Consider the following 16,328-nt stretch of genomic DNA (forward strand, 5'->3'; position numbering starts at 1 on the left):
TTCGTCTTGCTAGTAAATTAAACAGGTTAAAATTAATGGAAATGTAAAATGTATAGAAAGTTAAACTTTTTCCTGCTTTAATAATAATTTAAAAAAGTAAATGAGCCACACCATTGCACAAGGTGACACTGTGAAATAGAAGTCAGTTCCACATACTGATGCACTGATGAAATTAGGATGCATCAATGTCCCTACATTTTGCAATTCACTCTGGTATGGAGAAAAAAAAATATGTGTATATATATATATATATAGAGAGAGAGAGAGAGAGAGTGTCAGGTTTGTTACATCTCTGACACTGTGTACACCTTATTTTTGCAGGGTCTTGGATCCTTAGATGACGATGACCCAAACATCCTATTGGCCATTCAGCTTTCGCTCCAGGACTCAGGGATGGCCCTGGATGAGTCCAGCCATGAGGTTCTTGCAGGTGGAGCTTCACTTGGTGCAATTGGTACCTCCCTGCCTTCCAGGCTTGAACAGAGAGCTCCAGGGATCGAGGTCCTCCCCAGAGCTTCCCTAAGCAGCTCAGAACTGCTGGAGCTGGGAGACAACTTGGCCAGACTTGGCAACATCAGCAGCCATTATTCTGCCACCCCCATTCCTACTGCTGGTCTGCACCGTGACGGTCGCCATCGGGCCTATGGGGCATCTGTGCCAATATCAGTGGCTCCAAGTGGCAGCAATTCATCAACAGGCCACTTCTCCTCTTCCAGTGACACAATAGACTCGATCACATGCTCCGCCCATGATCCATCATCATCCTCTACATTAGCAGCAAATGCTAACCTGCTGGGCAATATCATGGCTTGGTTCCACGACATGAATCCTCAAGGTATCACCCTTCTTCCCTCCACCTCATCTAACACAGACTCAAACCTTGGTGCACACCATGCAGATGGAGGAGGGGGTCAGCAAGACGAAAACAGGAAACCTCAGGAAACTATAGTAGATGTGGGTTTCTGCTCTCAGAGACCGAGCGACGAGGAGGAGAAAGAGTGTGCTGTCATTGAGAGGCCAACCCAGTTAGATCTAGTTGGGTTGGACACCATGCAGTTACCTTACATGGCCACTCTTGACACAAATGGAGACCATGCTCAGTGTGGTGGCTCAAAGGTCTGCCATGTTGATACTCCACAGTGTGACTCTGCATCAGATCAGCTGCCCAGCACCAGCTCCTCTGAGTGGGAGGAGCAAGTGCACTTGGTATGATATGATTGGATGAGATGCGAACAAGCTTTTTTGGAAAGGCCAAACCCACTGTAGATTGCAAATTAAATAGAGTTTAGGAATATGTGTAATCGCTAATCGAGTGGAATGTATTCAGAATGAAGAATGTGTCAGCTCATATTCAGCTGGAAACTGGTGGAATAAGTATACTCTTAGCTTAATCTACCATTGCAGGCAGATTGGTTTCCTGTGTTAACTGTATTCTCCTTCCCCCAAAAGCCAGCTCGCCTAAAAAGAAATCAGTTACTAAAGGAATGATTACACAACTGTTATTGACATGTCACCTACAATTCAATTAATGTTTCTAAAATACATTTTTAGAGATGTGAAATTTAGAGATTTTAGCCTAGTGCGGATATTACATTCGTTCCACTGGAGTAAAAGCCTACTGTACGTGATTCAGGGCCAAAGGACGTTTTTCATCTGCAGATACTGAGCAGATTGATTTTTGTTCTAGTATTCAATCTGTACAGTACAGGTTGAGAAAGTTTTTATGTCTATCCATATCTGCCTCCTTTATAGGTGCCAAACACTGACTAAAGCACAGTTTGCAGTCACCAAGTGGATTCTTTAAGGCAAATTGTGCCTGGTAAATCTCTATTACTCCGCTTAACTGTAATGTGAAAATATTGAGCCATATTTTATTTGAGATTGTGGCTGAGTTTTGAAATTTCACAAAGTGTGTTGCATGAATCTGTAGTTTAATACCAAGATGGTTGTGTACTTCATTTTGTGGAACATTCACAGTTAAAACCATTTTTGATTAATTATTAAAATTTAGGGTAGGTGGTTTGAAAGATGTCATAATGGACTTGACAGTGGTTCATTCATATTTTTTTCAAAGCTGCAATGCTAACACAATTTCAATGGCAAATGTCTTCTGAGCTTCAAAAACAAACAGTGACAGGGCCAAAGGAGTTGCTCCGTATCATTCAGTTCATACCTTTGTCTAAATTCTACTGTAGCTTGACTTGAATACATTTTGAGCACTGCAGCTAAATGTGAAGCATGACGGGCTAAGTAGACAGTGAGAAGGAAAGGCCAATAATGGAGATAATCAGGCAATCATATTCAGACTTTGGTGAATTAATTAATCAAGCCCAAGTCACTGTAATTAATGTCTGGCTCCTATTTAAGTGTAATATAAGCAAAGCCTTGTTAGAGCTCTGCAGATGTCGTGGACTGCAGGTTAATGTATGGAGAAAACATCAGTGTGTTTTCCATCTCTAACAGTAGTCCATGTCTGAAGTGGTTCTCTACACAGTTTAGAGATACAGTGCCTTTGTGTCAGTCACCACTAATTCATTATTTTTCATACATTTTCTGAGTGCTAATTACACAGTATTTACAGTGTAAACACAACGAACACCTGTTACCTTAAAGTTATTTCTCTTATGGAGTTTTTAGTTTGCAGACATGAACTTTGTTTCCCTTGACATCAGAATACTTGTAGCACAAGGCTTTTGGTTTTTTCAAGTAGAATTACGTTAATGGATAACACTGATTTTTATGATTTGGCATAATGAGTAATGGTTAAAGTCATACACTCTACTTTCAAATTTTGTTCAAGTATTTTGAAAGTTTTTGTTTCTGTCTCTTTTTATCAAGTAAGGGTCTTCCCCTATGCAAAGCTTTTTTTTCCTGGCTCAAAATCTAAAATCACTTTATTTACATTGGAATGAGCTGACTTACTGTATGTGTTTAATGTATCTTCTCCCTGAAGACACTAAAATGGAGGAAAGTTGCAATATAAAATAGGTTTATATTTGGACTATTAGACAGATCCATTAAAGTAAGTGTCATAACCATATGAAATTAAAATGTTTTACCTTTAAGACTTAATTATGTTTTTGCACAGACTAATGTCCGACCGAAGTAAATGACCTCTCTTTTCTCGCAGACATATAGTCACATTAAATCTAAAGATAGTGATGCTTCAACAAGTGTCTTGAAGTTGTGAAACTGAGTGCCATATGGTTAGTGGAACTTTGTTGGACTTTATTAATGCAAGTAGATAAAACACATTACCCTTTCTGTGTGACAGTATGCTGTGCATAAAATGGGTACATGTCTAAATGAAATTTCTACTTCCTTTGTATGTCACCTCTAATGTGCAGGTGATTTATTTTGAAATGGCATATAACACTTTGTTACTCATTGAGATTTTCTATTGTAAAGCTACTAATCCTTGAAATGTTATTTGCACTTTCATAGTCTATACTTGATACATTCCCTCTTTATATGAAAAATGTTTGATGTGTGATGCCAATAAACTATGTGTTAAGTTTTAGTTTGTTTTATTTTTATTCATACACTATAGACTGGTACTCTTCATTGGTGGTTAAAATACTTACATTGTGAACAGACATATTTTTGAGAGAGAGAGAGAGATCACAGAGCGGTTCCGGGAGTGCTAAAGCAGATTTTGTCTTTCAGTGGAGTTTGTTTTTCAGAATCTAGTTTTCAAGCAACATCTCTAAAGCTTCATTCAACTGCGGAACAAAGTACACAATATAATCCTCTCAACAGAAATCAGTGATCATTAGTGCCACAATTTAACATATGGCAGTGCATAATAACATTATCCCTGATACATGACAAAAAGACAAACATTTATTATATATGGTAGCGGATGTCAGAATATTAGTTATGAATCATCAACGTGAAACTACATTGCCTGGCTAAAACTAGTCACACACACTAGTACTTTGTTGGATCGGCTTCGGCCTTCGTTATAGCACCCATTTGCATTGAGCTTATGCAATGTCATAACTCTTGTTTCTTTCCAATGGTGGATAAATTTTTTGCCAATGTCTTGTACTGAACATGGGAGATTTGGACCACTCTGTAAAGTCTTCTCCAGCACATCCCAAAGATTATCGATGGGGTGTCCAACCTAATTTTAGTTGTTTCATCAATCCATGGTCCATTACCTAGGTGGCGACTTTTTTTCTGACTAGGCAGTGTAGATACATGTTGTACTTGTGATATTAAAACTGAAGGAGTTTAGTGATTTGGTGTTGCTTTAGGATGGCCTGCCATGACGGTTGAGTGTCAGCGGCAAAGGCCGATGAGCTGCAGCAGGAGGAGGAACAGGGAGATGATGTCCAAATAAAGGTTGAGAGCAGCAAACACATATTCCTCAGGAGAGACCTCATACTTCCTGTGTTTTCCACCCAGAATAAGCTGGGTATCAAACACCAAGTACTGCAGAGAGACAGATTGAGATGAGATGCTTCAACAGTATGAACACTGAAAGAGACAGAGCCGGTTAAAGGAATCGGTCGGAAGGAAAACAAGCAGCGTTTCTTATCTTTGAGAGAGGGGACTGGGCAGATAACAGGCCACATAAATAATCGTGTAGTCACAGTTGTACAGCTGAAAATAAGTTGTGACTTGGTGCTGACAGACTGTTCAGCTCTGTGTGCAGTCGCAGTTTGTTCCACCAGCTGACGGGATGGGTCACAACATTTGCTGTTAATGCCAAAGGCAAGCAGAGAAGTGACAATGAAAATAAAAGCCCACCGCTGTTAAACGGTGCGTAATCGAAATTAAAGGCCACGAGGACATCAGACTCTCTCTCTTAACACTAACTGCTGTGACAAACTGGTGGCAGGCTGCTTGGCCCTGCAATCAAATCACGGATCACATGCACTTATTTGACATTAGGACTTTTTGGAGGATGGTTTCTTTCATTTTAAAAGGTTAGTTTCAGTAATTTTCTCTGCAAAATAATAAAATAAAAAATTCTGTCAAGAGAGTTTGGGTCTACTTACCAAAGAAAACAGCAAGGTTCCCAGGCAGGCATATACGATGTAAAGATACTGCAGAAGGAATAAGAGACAACACAATAATACTGAGTGCTTACTGCAGACAATTATTCAGCCCCATCCTTTAACAGTAGAACGGTAGCATGCTTTTATCCATTTCGAGTTATTCTTTACGCTAAATATGATCATAAAGGTTTTAAAAAAAAACAAGTCGTCATTTATCTTTGCAGTACAATTGTCTCCTGTGAAAATAGCAATGTAAAATCTGTGGAAAACTTTTCCTGTGAATTTCCTGCTTAAGGCTAAAACACTTATCACAGCAAACAGGCATGTATGTTTAAATGGTTCAGTCTAAGATCAGTGCCACTCCTGGGGTTGTTTGAGAACGCACACACTCCTCTTTATAGTCTGCTCAGCACACAGGTCAGTGGCAGTACATCCTCGGGATAAAAGCTATGAGGCTGTATATACTGTCTGCCTCTAACTACACACTGCTGCAATTAATTTCAAATGTGTCCTCACGGCAAACGCAGGTGTAAACACAATGGCTTATTGATTTACCTGCGATCGGAGGATTGCACAAAGCAATGCAAATGAAAACAGGGTCCAGGCAAACACCCACAGGCTCCCATTTGCGGTTGTGAAGTCCCACTGGTGCAAAAAAAGGGGGGGGGGGGGGGGGGGGGGAATACAGAAAATGTGATAAGCCTCCCAACACAAAACCGTTGAAAAAAACTCTCATATACAGTCATCGTTGCCTTAAAAGCTGGGGTGCTCAAAGTCGTCAGCATTGCAGCTGTGAGGCGCCTCAGATTACTACATGATGAAGACATATTGAAGCACGAAACACAAGAACATCCTAACGATTTTCGATATAACGATCTGGGATAATTATTCCAAAAGAGGCATCACAGGCACAGAGGAGGGGGAGCAGGCGGTGACCTTTTGGCCTGCATGCCCTTTTCAGATCGACACGAAAAAGATGGCAGTTACTTCAGGAGAATCACTTAACACTGATCACCTGAGGTGCTATGAGCTGAACATGCAAGGCAGTCCATATGACATTTACATCACAGTGACAGAGACAAAGGAGCTCTGCCCACAGTTTGACCTGAAGAGCTGGAAGGCGCAGGATGAACGTGAAGCCATAAAAATATAGGATATGTGTTTTTGTTAGTGACTGCATACTCAGCCAATAAAAACTATATCTTTAATGGCCTTTTCTGTTTATACCACAGCATTACCCTGTACGTCTAAACCTGATTTATATGCCTTTCTGCTACAGATTAACAATGAGAAAAGAGCACTGAGGGCTAGAAATAAGCTCTGTATATTTACTAGACATGCTTACTTGTTTTATCCAGTCTACACACAAAGAATAAATGTCTGCAGCTCCTTAAGAAATTCTAAGTGGCTAGATTTGTAAAATGTCAAACTACATTTAGCACTAATTAAGAGAGACTTTCAATGCATTTAGAATTTGGCTCACATATATTTAACAGTAGCTCCTGCTTCTATAACATCAGTTTTTTTTTTAAACTCACAGAGTGCACAGTTCTGTTTGTTATAAATATGAGGCACTTATTGAGGCAGGAAGCGAAGAGATCAATGCAGAGATTTTCCAAAGGTCTCCTCATTTATGCACACTAACTCCTGCTAATAAAAAACTCCTGATGAAACTTTTAAATGTCACTAACACAAGCATGTGATTTTATATACGAAATCATAACATAAATGAAAGATTCATACCGTTAAATTACATTTTGCAAATATACAAAGTAAAATAAAAGCAAAATATTATCAACATTTAATCGTTAATGTCATAAATGATCAATGATCTGTCCAATATTTAAGAGATGTCTTACTGGAAGAGCATCGTGCCCCCAGTATGTTTTTCTGAAAGGGCCTCCATAGCATGTTTGCTTTATTAGACAGTTCAAGGTAAAAGGTGACTCACAAAGAGGAAGCTGCAGGATTGAGCAAGCAAGTAAAGACTCCAGGCGATTTTGGAACTCAATATATATGATAGAAGCCTTAGTCAGCACGAGGACCTCTCAGACAGAGGTTTAACTCTGCTCCAACCTCTGGATGTAAGGAATTAACATGATTGACAAATGCCCTGATCTCAGCACTAATCATAATTTTGCCTGGGCAGCAAACTCATCAGAGTTCTAAACCTTTTTGGCGACCGCATGGAAAAACCCGACCAGACCAGCTCAGCTAAACACGTTTCAGTTGACTTCACATGTAACACAGCTCGGTGTACGAACATTTACCACTGGCTGTGCAGCAAAGTTGCCACAGTTTATGACATTTCACTTTCGACTGCACTGCAAACTGAGCTCAGAGGGTGTGACAGATCTTACCTTTGACTGCATAGCAAAGAGACTCAAGGCGAAGGACACCAGCGCCGTTGCCCCCACGGCCCACAGAACTGCTTCGGCCTCAAAGTACCTGCAGAGAGAAATATCAAACAGATGCAGTGAGAACAGCACCCCATAATATCATGTCTAACTAGTGAGCAGATAGAGTGTATACGGTACGCGCAGTGGGGTTCTGGTCTATTGTGAAAGGGGAAATATTTGTTTCTTATAAAAAAAATCTGTTTTTTTTAATTATGAATTATGTATCTCAAGTAAAGCAACGGCAGAGGCGCTCAGTGGACGTGCATTGCACAATGTCGTGCCTATGTTCCTTTTTCAAATCACTTGATGCTTCTGTTATGACAATATCCTATAAATTAGATCATTCGAATGTATGTTTGATAGTCAGCGCTCAACTGATGCCTTTTTTGACATGCTGCTAAAAATGAAACAGCTCACAGATGGAAAAGGTATCTTGTGTTTACGCAGGCACTGGTACAGAGAGAAGGAACATTTTTGAACTGTTTGTGATGCTTCTGATTTATCTTCAGCTTCACCTAAAAATGATAATTCCATATGCTTTTTAATTTGGTGAATCAGCAATGATAACATCAGGCTTGATGGCTTCGTTCTTGGCATCGAATGCGTCATCGGTTATGGATCAAATATGGATGTTTTTATGTAAATCAGTGAGCATCAGGTGGGGATTCGTCCTTGGAAACACTCACACTGTCACAGATCCAAGCATCAAGCCCTCTGCAATGGTCTGAGCCAGGGGGAGAGAGAGAGAGAGGGAATGGGAGGGGGAGACAAATGGAAAGTAAATACATGGCAAAAAAACTGTGAAATAGAGCAGGTGTGGTGGGGGTTTAATTTGATGCCTGGCTGGTACCGCTTCTACTCACAAACAGTCCCAGAGCAATGAAATTGAGAGGAACTCGACGACGAAGGTTGTCACAGCAGGACATGGCCACAATGAGCACCAACACTGCCGCCCTATTTCACAGAGAATATGGAGTATCGTAAACAGCAAATAAGCAGGCTATAAAAACTAAACAAAAAACACAAAAAAACGCAGTGTTCAAAATGTGAATTCACTAAGTGGATTGTTTATGCACAGTATAGTGAGCAGTTTGTCAGACTGGGATTAAGACTGCGGTGACATCACATCCATGAGATTCTATGAGCACAAACGTTAATGCAGTCTTACAAACTGCCTACATCAAAGCATAGGAGAACCAGTTGTTGTGCCGTGTCCACTTCCTCAGGTCGTCCCTGTTGTTTGATGAGACAGAGAGAGAGAGAGAGAGAGAGAGAGAGAGAGAGGGAGGAGTGTTTAAGTGAGGAGCCATGTATTTGATAGAGGAAGTAGAATGATTTTATTAAATATTAACAGGACAGAGCATTGTGCTTGTAGGATCTGGATACAATTTATGAGAAGAAACTACAGTACCAGCGTTACCACCTCCATTGTACAAAACACATAAAGCTTTTAAACAACTACATAAAATATATTAGGTTTTTAAAATACTATTGTATTTTCACTTCTTGTCTTATTTAACATATTTATGATTATTTAAACACTGCCGAGTTGCAGGCTCAATGTATTTGCGTTGACAACTGTGGTGCTTTCACTCTGTGAAGTTGGGAGTTCTTACATGATATGAGGCTACACTAAAGGTTGACGAGTGTCTTTATTTTTGGAAGTAATTCAATGCAATAATGCCTCACCAGTAAAGAAACGCACAGATGATCCCCACAGTCACCAGAAGCTGAATCATCAAAGTCAAGTAGACTTTCCTTATGAAACCTGTTAAGAAAGACAGAAAGATGCAGAGACACAGTGAGACACGACCGGCAAAAAAGCAAACAGGGGACAGAACTCATACACACTCACAAAAAAACCTTCCAGGACAAAGAGCAGGTAAACTTGTTTGTGCTGCGCCACAAATCAGAATGGCTGTTTTCACCAAACCCACATTTCATCTTCCTGTTTAAAATGATTTGTGTAGTATTGGAGGTGAAGAGTTGAGGCAGTGTACAGCACGTAGATCAGGGAACAATTTTCAATTTCAAATCAATTTCAAGAAAACACTGCAAAGAAAATGAGGGAATAAATTCTGTTGATCTTTTTTCAGCATGGGCCACAAAAACACATTTATTGGTTTTCCCTGCTCTCTCTCCACCCAGGCCTCACCTCTTCGTATGACAGCATCACTGAAGCCACTATCTTCTAAGCCGTTAGAGTAATCAGGTGGAGTTTGACCATACTGCTGCTCACCTCCATTCCCACTGGGATAGGCCATGTTAGCATAGGTGGCAGGAGGGGAGACAACTGCAACGTTTCCCTTTCCCACCTGACTCATTGAAACAAATATTGGGCGACAATGTAAAATGATGTGGATGCTGCTATTAGTTTTCCTTTTGGAGCAAAAAACAAAACAGTCATCCTGAAATGTGCAAACAGTTCCCATGAACAGTTTTATGATAATCCCATGATCAAAGCCTGGTGGTGTGTTATTTTGGCTGATGCTGTACTAACAGTTGGGCATTAAATTCACAATGAACAGGAAATAACCTTGAAATGATCTCGTCACTAATTCCCTTTTCTTCTGTAATAAAAATGTTCTAACATTGTGACTAACCTGATAGCCCACCCCTGTATAGGAACTCTCTGTGTAGTCCTGCTGGTTGTATGGAGGGGGAGGAGGTCCATATCCGCCATTACTGCTGCCATTTGTTCGGTCCATTCCACTGATAGACAAGGAAAAGTCAGACACAAAGTTACAGGAAGGTCACGGCCGAGACACAAAAGCATCCTCATAAACAGCGTCAGCGCTTTCATCAGTAATGTTAAATTGGCAAATGGGGCAATGTCAGTGTGGAACAAATAAATGGGTAATTACAAAATGATGCATCACACAAACACTGAGAGCTGCCCATGACTAACATCCATAATCACGGCCTTAAGCCTCAGTTTAATAGAGCTGTATGTATATTTAACGGCCAAATAGGTTGTGGTTAATTGAGCTCAGAGGACGTTCAGTTGTCATCAAGAAAGACAGAGTAAACGCAGGGATTTTATTTCAAATATTGTGAAGACATGACAGTTTAAAGTCCACAGTTTTCATTTAATCACTGAAGCAATGGAGTCATACTTAGCAGCACAATTACAAAATCTGTATGATTAAAAGCTGCCATAAAGCTTCACTGGCTGAAGATAAGAAACCATTACTAAGCCACCAAATAATTTCAAACAAACGTCAGCACTGCATTTTGATTAGTCTGTACAGGGTTTATTCAACGCTACATGTAAATCCACACTTTTGTTCGATTAAACATATTTTCTGATTTTTAAAGAAATGGACTTTGTATCTGCTTGCACACAGCCCGGCAGGTTTAAAGATCATCACGTTCGAAAGATGATGAATGAAGCGCCTTCAAAAAGGTCCGCCTCGTGTTTTCAAGTCCTCAAAGAGTGATACATTGCTGTGTGACTTTAGGTCTGTTCACATAAATCAATTAATTACAAGTCTAATCCATTATAGCATGTCTTACCTCTGCTGTGACACCCAGGAATCTGCTCTGTTGCTCTTCCTGTAGTGTTGCTTTCCCTTCAGGGCAAAGTCTACCTGCTATCAGTGAGTTCCCACAGAGACAGGACTTCAGCTTCAGGGGGGGAAATGATGTATCCCTCATTAGGCTCAATGGGAAATTCTGATGAAGTTCTTAAAGTGTCATTAAACCAACCTGCATGGCACTTTCACCAAGTAAAACATGTCGTTTCCTTCCCCTTTCAACAATACACAGCCCCTTAGAATAAGTTCATACTGGTTCTTTCCACAAAGGTATGTTTTAAATTTCCCTAATGACACATCATTAGCTTACTGTAGGTGGTAAGTCTAACATTTGTTCCTGTATTGCATAAAAAGGCTAATGCGGCACAGTGACAGCCTGTTGCCGTAAATGCTGGAAGTCACATGACCTTCCTGGCTCTCCTTGGTTACACATTGACAAGCAGGAACCTGGCCGTGGAAACCGTCCAGCGTCAGAGAGAAGAATGATGTATGCCCCACCATGAATCCAACATACACAAAGCAATTATGGATATTGAGTCCTACTGAGAAAAGATAGCTAAAAACATACTGTATGCTGAAAATACATGAAGTAATGTAGGTCAATACGGTCTTAGTGCTCCACCGTGGAGAATTGCCACTGAAAGGGAAACAGCGAAGACTTCATCCACAAATAAGAATCATTCCAGGATGAAACAATTATCTGTCAAAAATCAGAGATCAAATAAAATGTAATTTCCACGCTGCAGCCTTGATTAAATTTGATTACAAAGAACAAAACAGTGTGTTTTAATGTGATATTTAAATCAATTATGCCTCAGATAGAAAACAATTAGATCCTCGAGATTGGCATTAGAGGGTCTTTTCATGTCATGACTGATTACCCATTAGCCCTCCTAACTCCCGCACAAACACTGGGTTTTGACTGGAAAAAAATAGGTCATTTATAAATCACTGTGCAACAAGCTGATATGTTGATATGCTAGTTTAATGACATCATGAAAGACAAATGTCTACATTTCCTGATCAGTGCACAGAATAACAAAAAGCATTTCTGCTGGGTGAGACTTTTTAATTTCACAGCAACAAAGTATTTATATATAAAACAAACACTGGGGGGCACTAGTCTCCTGTGCTTCTTCCACTAATTGCAGTGATTTGGTTGTGACTCTGCCGCTTGTCATGCTCTCACCTCCCCACCCAACCAGCAGCGCCAAATCCTATAGAGAGCTCTCTTGAACCAGCTGCTTCTCCATTTTCACTGCTGGATCAAATCCTTCACATCTCTCAGCTACATGTAATATTTTTGTTTCTTTCAAAGTGCTGTCAACACAAAAGGAAACATTGTTCTCCAGTTAAGACAGGCATAAGCAGTCTTTGAAACTCAAGTATAAAATGAGGACTTGCCACACAGTGGCATGAGCATCATATCTGAAGCCACAAACAGCATTTCAGACACAAACATGGCTTCTAACTCTGTTCTGCTCTGATTGGTGTGTCAGTCAACACGGGCTAGATTTACACTGCCTGCTCAAATCTGATGAGCTTGCTCTCACCTATTCATGAGATCTGATTTGGATTTGAATGGGTGGCACAACAAACAAAGTCACATTTGAGCAGGCAGTTGAAATCCGGCCTGTGTTGACACACCAATCAGAGTGGAGCCCAGTGTGTGGCTGCATTTAAGAGAGATCTGATCGACTCAGCGCTGTCCAAACAGGAGCAACACATGAAGCAGAAACCGCATGGAGCAGAATGTGTCCACTGCAGGGAACTGTTTCATGAGACAGGACGGACCGAGGAAAAGACAAAAGGAAGCAAGGAAGCAAGCAAGGAAAGAGGAAAGAAAAGCCAGAGACAGAGGAAAGTAAGGATGGAAAGTACAGAGAAATGAAAAAGGAAGGACTAAAAGCAAATAAAAACATAGACAGAAGGAGCAAATGGAGGATGAAAGTCAGACAGACACGATACAGACAGACAGAGTGTGTCCACTCTGGTTGCAGACAGACTGTGACAGCTCTGTTTTGTCAGACTGCTATGAGGCTCTTTGGGGCTTTTGAGAATGAGGATCACAGAAGGGAGTATTCTGGTGTCACAAGAGAAGGAGCGATGCGAGCCTCTCTTTCCGCTGCATGCAGCTGTGAATTACTGCTTCCTGGCCGTTGTGGCCTCAGAAGGATTTATTTGGAGAATTGAAATGGTGGGTTGTATGGCCTCAGAGAGCCCCGGTGCAGGTCTGGAGCCTCTGTGTGACTAGATGCCTCTTCGTTTTTAATTTACAACCCCCCAGAAAGCTGCCAATGCAGAATTTCCGCGGAATGTATAGCTGATTGGAGGGTACTACAATGGCTCGTAGTACGCATTGGGGCAGCATGTAATACTGTAAATAATGCCTACACCGGATTCCAATTACAGTAATATCAGCCAGCCCACCTGTGTCAAGTGAGGGACAATATTTCAGTAAAATTACAAATGTTGTGACCAAATCAGCACTGTTGTTTACAGGAGGACTTGTAATAAGTCAAATTCCATAGACTTAATCAAGTGCGTAAATGACTTATCCAAAGTTGATTTAATGTGTTTCACTAGTGTATCAGAGAGCCTAGCACTGCAGATGAATCAATCCTTATTAGAGTCAGAGTTTACATTAGCTGCGTTACTGCTCCATTACTGAATTATAAATAATCTCCATGAAACTTCTCTCACATACTGTGTGTTTGAGGAACTAAGTGCTTAAATGGCCCAAGATAATGGGGTTATTTTTATCTGTGGCTCTGTCACAATTTATCTTTAAAATAACCATATTAAAATGAAATTAAGAAGTCTTTGGGTCACTTAACACTACATTGGCCTGGTTTTTCAAGTGAACCTGGGGCTAATTAAATAAACTGTTGGGTTGGGGCATTTCTTTTGTGAGTGCTAGTTGTTGGGGATAGTGCTTAAATTGTACCAGCAAACTACGGTTACAGTGCCTCAATACCTGTGAGTAGCCTGTGACAACGTCTGTACTCATGCTTTTCTTTTAAACTCCTCTGTCTTAGTTTTACTCCCAACAAACTGACTTTTTATTTTGCTCAAAATAAAACTGTCACATTTCTGTGGAGCTTTTGCCAACAACACTGGAATATAAAGGAAAATGACTGATAATGACAGCCATTACTGCATTATTCATTTACATTGCAGACTTATAAAATAGAGCTGCGCTACTTTTCACATTTCAACAATATTCAGACAGCTGAGTCACCAATTGTAATTTTCTTGTTATTTCAATTCCCCCAAAACACATTCTGCAAGAGAACACAGACATCTAGTGCCTAATTACCTTTAAATACTTTAATATTATTATTATTATTACATTTATTAGAACAGACCATCTATAATCCACAATGGGGAAAAATAGATTGTACCAGATTTAGATAACTACTCATTTATGTGTCCCTGGGCAGGTACACGCAATACACAATAGACAGGGGTTCATCAAATACAATTTCATGATAGAAATTCAAATTGCTTCAAACAATAAATATTCATTCATTTCATATTAATTATAGTCAAAACTTCAGCCTACCCTCCACCTCTACCACATGCACACACACATACAGCCCCCTGACTTAATTAAGCGGCCTGTCTGAATTCCACACAAAGCAGCAGCTAAAAGACTACAGTCCCCTCACAAGTCTTTTCTTCTGGCTATCTGTTTAGGCAGCCATTAGCCAGAACCAATAGATACAAACACTTTGTTCTGCTCAATCTGCTCTGAGACCCTGTGATATAGATTAACACTTTTCTCTTTTAACTTTTTGGCAAATTCTAATGTAAACACAAATAATTACTGTATCTACAAACATCAATATTTGCCAACAGACCAGGTTAGTTCAAAGTAATTTTTTGGCTTTTTAAAAATTTAATAAAATCTACACATGTTTTTAAAGTAATAGGGAGATTGTTCCATTTTTAATGGTCTGAAATGAGGCGTCAGCCTGTGGAAAGACAAAATGTCTCTCTGCTGTGGACCTCGAGGCTCTGGTAATTTGTTCTGAGCAGAGTTGTGCACATTTTTCCAGCAGTGGAGGTGCAGCGTTTCCATTTACTGGTTATGTTTTCTGTGGTGAGACATCTTTGCTAAATTTAGTAAAAGCAACGTCAAATTGATGATTCACTTTAGCTTGTATTTGATATTAACACCGTCGCTGTCTAAAAGAATAAAAGTCTGCACGTTTCACTGAGAACACTCAGCCAGTTAATTAGATTTGACAGACTTGTGATCTGACCATCCCAGAAGGATCTCAACACATTTTGACTGGTCACTTTCCTGACACTGTCAGGATGCTGAGCTTGGGATGTTGGGGCTGATTCAGAGCGGAGTGGAGTGTCATGATGCCATGAAAGGATTGAGGGAAAGTTTCTTCAAAGCCATGGCAGCGTCTGACAGGCTGGATACATGCTGCCAGGTCAAATATAGGCTAGAGCTCTATGAAATCCCTCAGGGTCCAGAGCAACCATCATCATGGAAACGCCTCCTCCTCCCTTCGTTTTCCTGCTGCAGACAAACGTAATAATGTCGGGTTTTTATGTGTGAAGTGTGATATCAAATGGGCAGCAAATTACTTATTTTTAACACAGTATGAAGGGCAGCTATGGTGTTTTAATTTCTCTCTCATCCTGCATAGTAGATGGTATTTACGTCAAGTCTAACCAGCAAACAGGCAATGTTAATAGGTTATAAAATGAATTATAAAATGGAGAAACATTATTCTTTGGTATGGAGTAACATATACACTACATACCAAAGAATAATGTTTGGGTACTGGCCTGACATTGCACTGGCAGCCTCCACTCAAATCTTCCTGATAATTAAGGAAGAAGGAGTAAAGTAATTGTAAAGTAGTGGAACAAAACTGAAGACATTGTGAAATACACAGGACTTTCGAAGGACAGATGGAAGACTGGTCTGTGAAGAGGCCATGTAGCCATTTGCTGTCAGATGCTCTCTGTCAAAATCTGGGCAGAGAAGATTTAAGTTTGGGTCTTTTCTTCACTGACAGAATGTATTCAAACAGAGAAAAGGGATTTCATATAAGCCGTGACAACCAGAGAACAATAACTGACAGTGGCATTTCACTGCTGTTACGACACTGCTGCCACCATCCAGTGGTCAAATGTCAGTCTGTTCCTCTTTGGCTTTGTGACACTTCTTGCTTGGTTAATAATTTCATTAACTGGCGGAACATCATTAGCTGAGCACTAGTGCTGCATAAAAACCAGCAAATAGCAAATACTATGTGTCTTATTTACATATAAAACTATACTGCATAATTCAAAATTAGACATTATATACATATACAGCACAAATTGTTTTTAATACATTTATAAATTTAAAAATTGTAATT

At 40.1% G+C, this 16,328-nt stretch overlaps 2 protein-coding genes across 5 annotated transcripts in view; one reads left to right on the forward strand and one right to left on the reverse strand.

The window, feature by feature from the left end:
- Nucleotides 1-3,520, forward strand: part of LOC137129942 (ankyrin repeat and IBR domain-containing protein 1-like) — a 32,422-nt gene extending 28,902 nt beyond the window's left edge. For all 4 annotated transcript variants that reach the window (XM_067509416.1, XM_067509414.1, XM_067509413.1 and 1 more), the window contains one exon: nt 322-3,520. In XM_067509416.1, the coding sequence (XP_067365517.1) occupies nt 322-1,212 (891 nt within the window). In that variant the 3' untranslated portion in view covers nt 1,213-3,520. The remainder of the gene's footprint in view (nt 1-321) is intronic.
- On the reverse strand, nt 3,496-11,257 carry zgc:110410 (uncharacterized protein LOC553618 homolog). The gene is made up of 11 exons (XM_067509418.1): nt 10,922-11,257; nt 10,009-10,117; nt 9,561-9,720; nt 9,095-9,173; nt 8,585-8,638; nt 8,269-8,359; nt 8,092-8,129; nt 7,367-7,454; nt 5,562-5,651; nt 5,007-5,054; nt 3,496-4,437 (listed from the first exon to the last, which is right to left on the reverse strand). Exons 2-11 carry the CDS (start codon nt 10,111-10,113, stop codon nt 4,285-4,287), a joined length of 906 nt encoding a protein of 301 aa, XP_067365519.1. The 5' UTR covers nt 10,114-10,117; nt 10,922-11,257; the 3' UTR covers nt 3,496-4,284.
- Nucleotides 11,258-16,328: the final 5,071 nt, after the last annotated feature.

The sequence above is a fragment of the Channa argus genome, chromosome 7 (assembly GCF_033026475.1).
Source record: "Channa argus isolate prfri chromosome 7, Channa argus male v1.0, whole genome shotgun sequence".
NCBI classification, from domain to species: domain Eukaryota; kingdom Metazoa; phylum Chordata; class Actinopteri; order Anabantiformes; family Channidae; genus Channa; species Channa argus.